The following is a 2,444-nucleotide window of genomic DNA, read 5'->3' on the forward strand; positions in this document are numbered from 1 at the left end:
CCCTGGCTGCTGCCGCCGCTGCTGTTGTAGCCGCAGCGTCAGACATCAGCACGGAGGGAGCAGAAGCCATAAGATGAAGAAACGCTATGTGGACGCGAACAGGCTCCGGAAGATGAGAAGACTGAAAATCACGGAGAAGCTGTCTGAGAGGTAGCCGAGCCGAGCAGAGCTGCTGCTGCTGCTGCTGCTGCTGCTGCTTTTGTTGTGGCGCCACGTCTCCGTCTTTGTGTGCATTTCAGCCGTCGTCATCCCGCCTGCTCACCTGGTCTGCTTCGCATCTTCTTTCTCCTGTCCGTGTGTCGCATCTTTTCCTCTCAATGAGCCAGTCTGCTGCTGCTGGATTAACTGGAGCCTCTGCAGCTGAATTAAAAACAGGCGCTGGGGAATACTGTTAACTCCAGCCTACATTGTTGACAGAAAGGCAGAAAGCGGCAGCTGTGTGAGAGTTCATGTCGGCCTGCTTTCCCTCCAGGCTCCTGACATTTATCACATTACCTCATTTATCCATATTTTTATGAATGTGAAGTCAATATTTTTAGCTTAATCCTGCTAAAGGATTAAGCTGTATTGGGCTAAATTTGACATTTGAAACGCCTTTATAAGGATTCCAGAAAAATAAATAAATAAGATTTTTTCCCCCCCTGACATCATTTTGAGTTCAGTTAAAAATCTTAAAACATGGAGTTGTTTTGAAGTAGTTTCCTTTAGCTTTTTTTTTCTCCTATTGTGTGATATAGCATGGATGTTGGTAGAAAACATTAAAATAATATACAAAGTAATAGTAGAAAAATAAAAATATTGTTAGGTTTATGTAAAAATATAATAAAACATGTATAGCATAAGGATATAATGTATTATTTAAAACATACAAGTGCAAATTTGAGATACTTTCGCACACTCAAGGGAAAAAGCAAAACTAAGTAAAAAAGGAAGTAGATAGTTTGCGCAGTTATACATTAAGATGATAATGTTTATATTGTTTAAACATATGTAAATGTCATACTGTTTGAGCTTTGTACAAACGGGAGGCTCTGTTCAATAGTTAATGCATAATTTACATAAAAGGTTTTGACTGTTGATGCATGTCCTTCAGAGAAAACTGCGATTTTAAAAGCACTTACTTCATTAAATATGTTAAGGATTTAAAAATATAAGCTAATTTCCCAAACCTCTGTCTGTGTTTTTTTTTTTTGATTGACTAAAAGCACGTTGAATTGCCTTGTTGCTGAAAATGTGCTATATAAATAAAATTACCTTACCTAAAAAATGATGCCAGTTCTTATTTTTGATACATTTATCTTTTAGGTAAACAACGAAAATCTGATTTTTAAGTATTTGCCTAACAATAACAAGAGCTCATTCCACAATCTAAAAACATGAATACACGTCATGCATCTGTGAGCATAAAAAAAAAAAAAAATCTGAGCAACATTTATAAAAGCAATCTAAATTAACAAATCAAATGGTGTAGTTATTTTTGTGAAAGCGCTGCATGTTTCTGATACTTTTAAACATGTAAGCCACTTCAGAAAGAGACGTATGTGGAGCAGCAGAAGGATGCTGTGGTGCTCTCTCCTCCAGATGAAATACTGCCATGGCAACCAAACAAAGAAGGGGTGATGTGATGGCAGTCTGGATGAGCAGAACAAAGGACAGAAAGCACCGCTTGTGTTTGGCTGCCTAATAAAAATGATCATGGGGGGACAGTGGTTGTTCTTTGTTGCCTCTACTTAAAGAAACAGACTGTATTGTTAAGATGCAGCTGCTTAGTTGTAGTTTCTGGTCTGTTTTTCATTTCCAGTCTTGTGTTTGTTTGTATGTGACGCTTTGACGTAAGCATGAGGCTCCTTAAACAGAGAGAAGAGCGGTCATTTGTTCATTTCTAAATATGTTTTAGTATGTATGTAGTTGAATGTTAGAGCGTTTTTAATGGATTTCACATGTCTTTGCAGTGCATACACCTTCCTGAAATTCATGGTGATGTGGACGCTGGTGCTGCTGGCAGACTTCATCCTTGAATTCAGATTGGAGTATTTGTGGCCATGCTGGCTGTTCTTTGGGAGTGTGTACACCACTTTCCACTGCCACGGGCTGGTGAGGACCCCCGCTGTGTGCTCTCATGTTCTGTACTGTGGCCCCAATACTGAATGCAGCTATAGCAAGACACCATGGCTATTCTTCTGTATTAAAAAAAACAAAACAAAACATTTTTTTCTGCAGCGAACTAAACTCACCTTGTTTGTTTTCAGGTTATTTGTGTTGTTTTTGTTTGTGCCGCCTTCACACTGGACATCTTTTGTTTAATTTTTGTTCCTTTGCACTGGCTGTTTTTTGTGGCGAGCACCTACGTTTTATTCAACTATATATGGCACACAGGTGAGTCTGTGCTATCTCTCTGCCCACTGGAGTCACACACACGCACACACACACACACACACACACAC

General features: G+C 39.3%; 1 protein-coding gene across 3 annotated transcripts in view; it reads left to right on the top strand.

Moving 5' to 3' along the window:
• Positions 1-2,444, top strand: part of LOC106953710 (macoilin-1) — a 24,962-nt gene that overhangs the window by 7,971 nt on the left and 14,547 nt on the right. For 2 of the 3 annotated variants that reach the window (XR_001426247.1, XM_015042661.1), the window contains exons 2-4: positions 31-150; positions 1,953-2,094; positions 2,250-2,376. Coding sequence is in view for 2 of the 3 variants with exons in the window: in XM_015042661.1 (XP_014898147.1) it covers positions 31-150; positions 1,953-2,094; positions 2,250-2,376 (389 nt within the window). In the remaining variant the exon portion in view is untranslated. Of the gene's footprint in view, positions 151-1,952; positions 2,095-2,249; positions 2,377-2,444 lie in introns of all 3 variants that reach the window. The other variant, XM_015042662.1, reaches the window with a different exon arrangement.

This window comes from Poecilia latipinna, unplaced genomic scaffold (assembly GCF_001443285.1).
Source record: "Poecilia latipinna isolate Pla-1442-1.1 unplaced genomic scaffold, P_latipinna-1.0 Scaffold599, whole genome shotgun sequence".
NCBI lineage: Eukaryota > Metazoa > Chordata > Actinopteri > Cyprinodontiformes > Poeciliidae > Poecilia > Poecilia latipinna.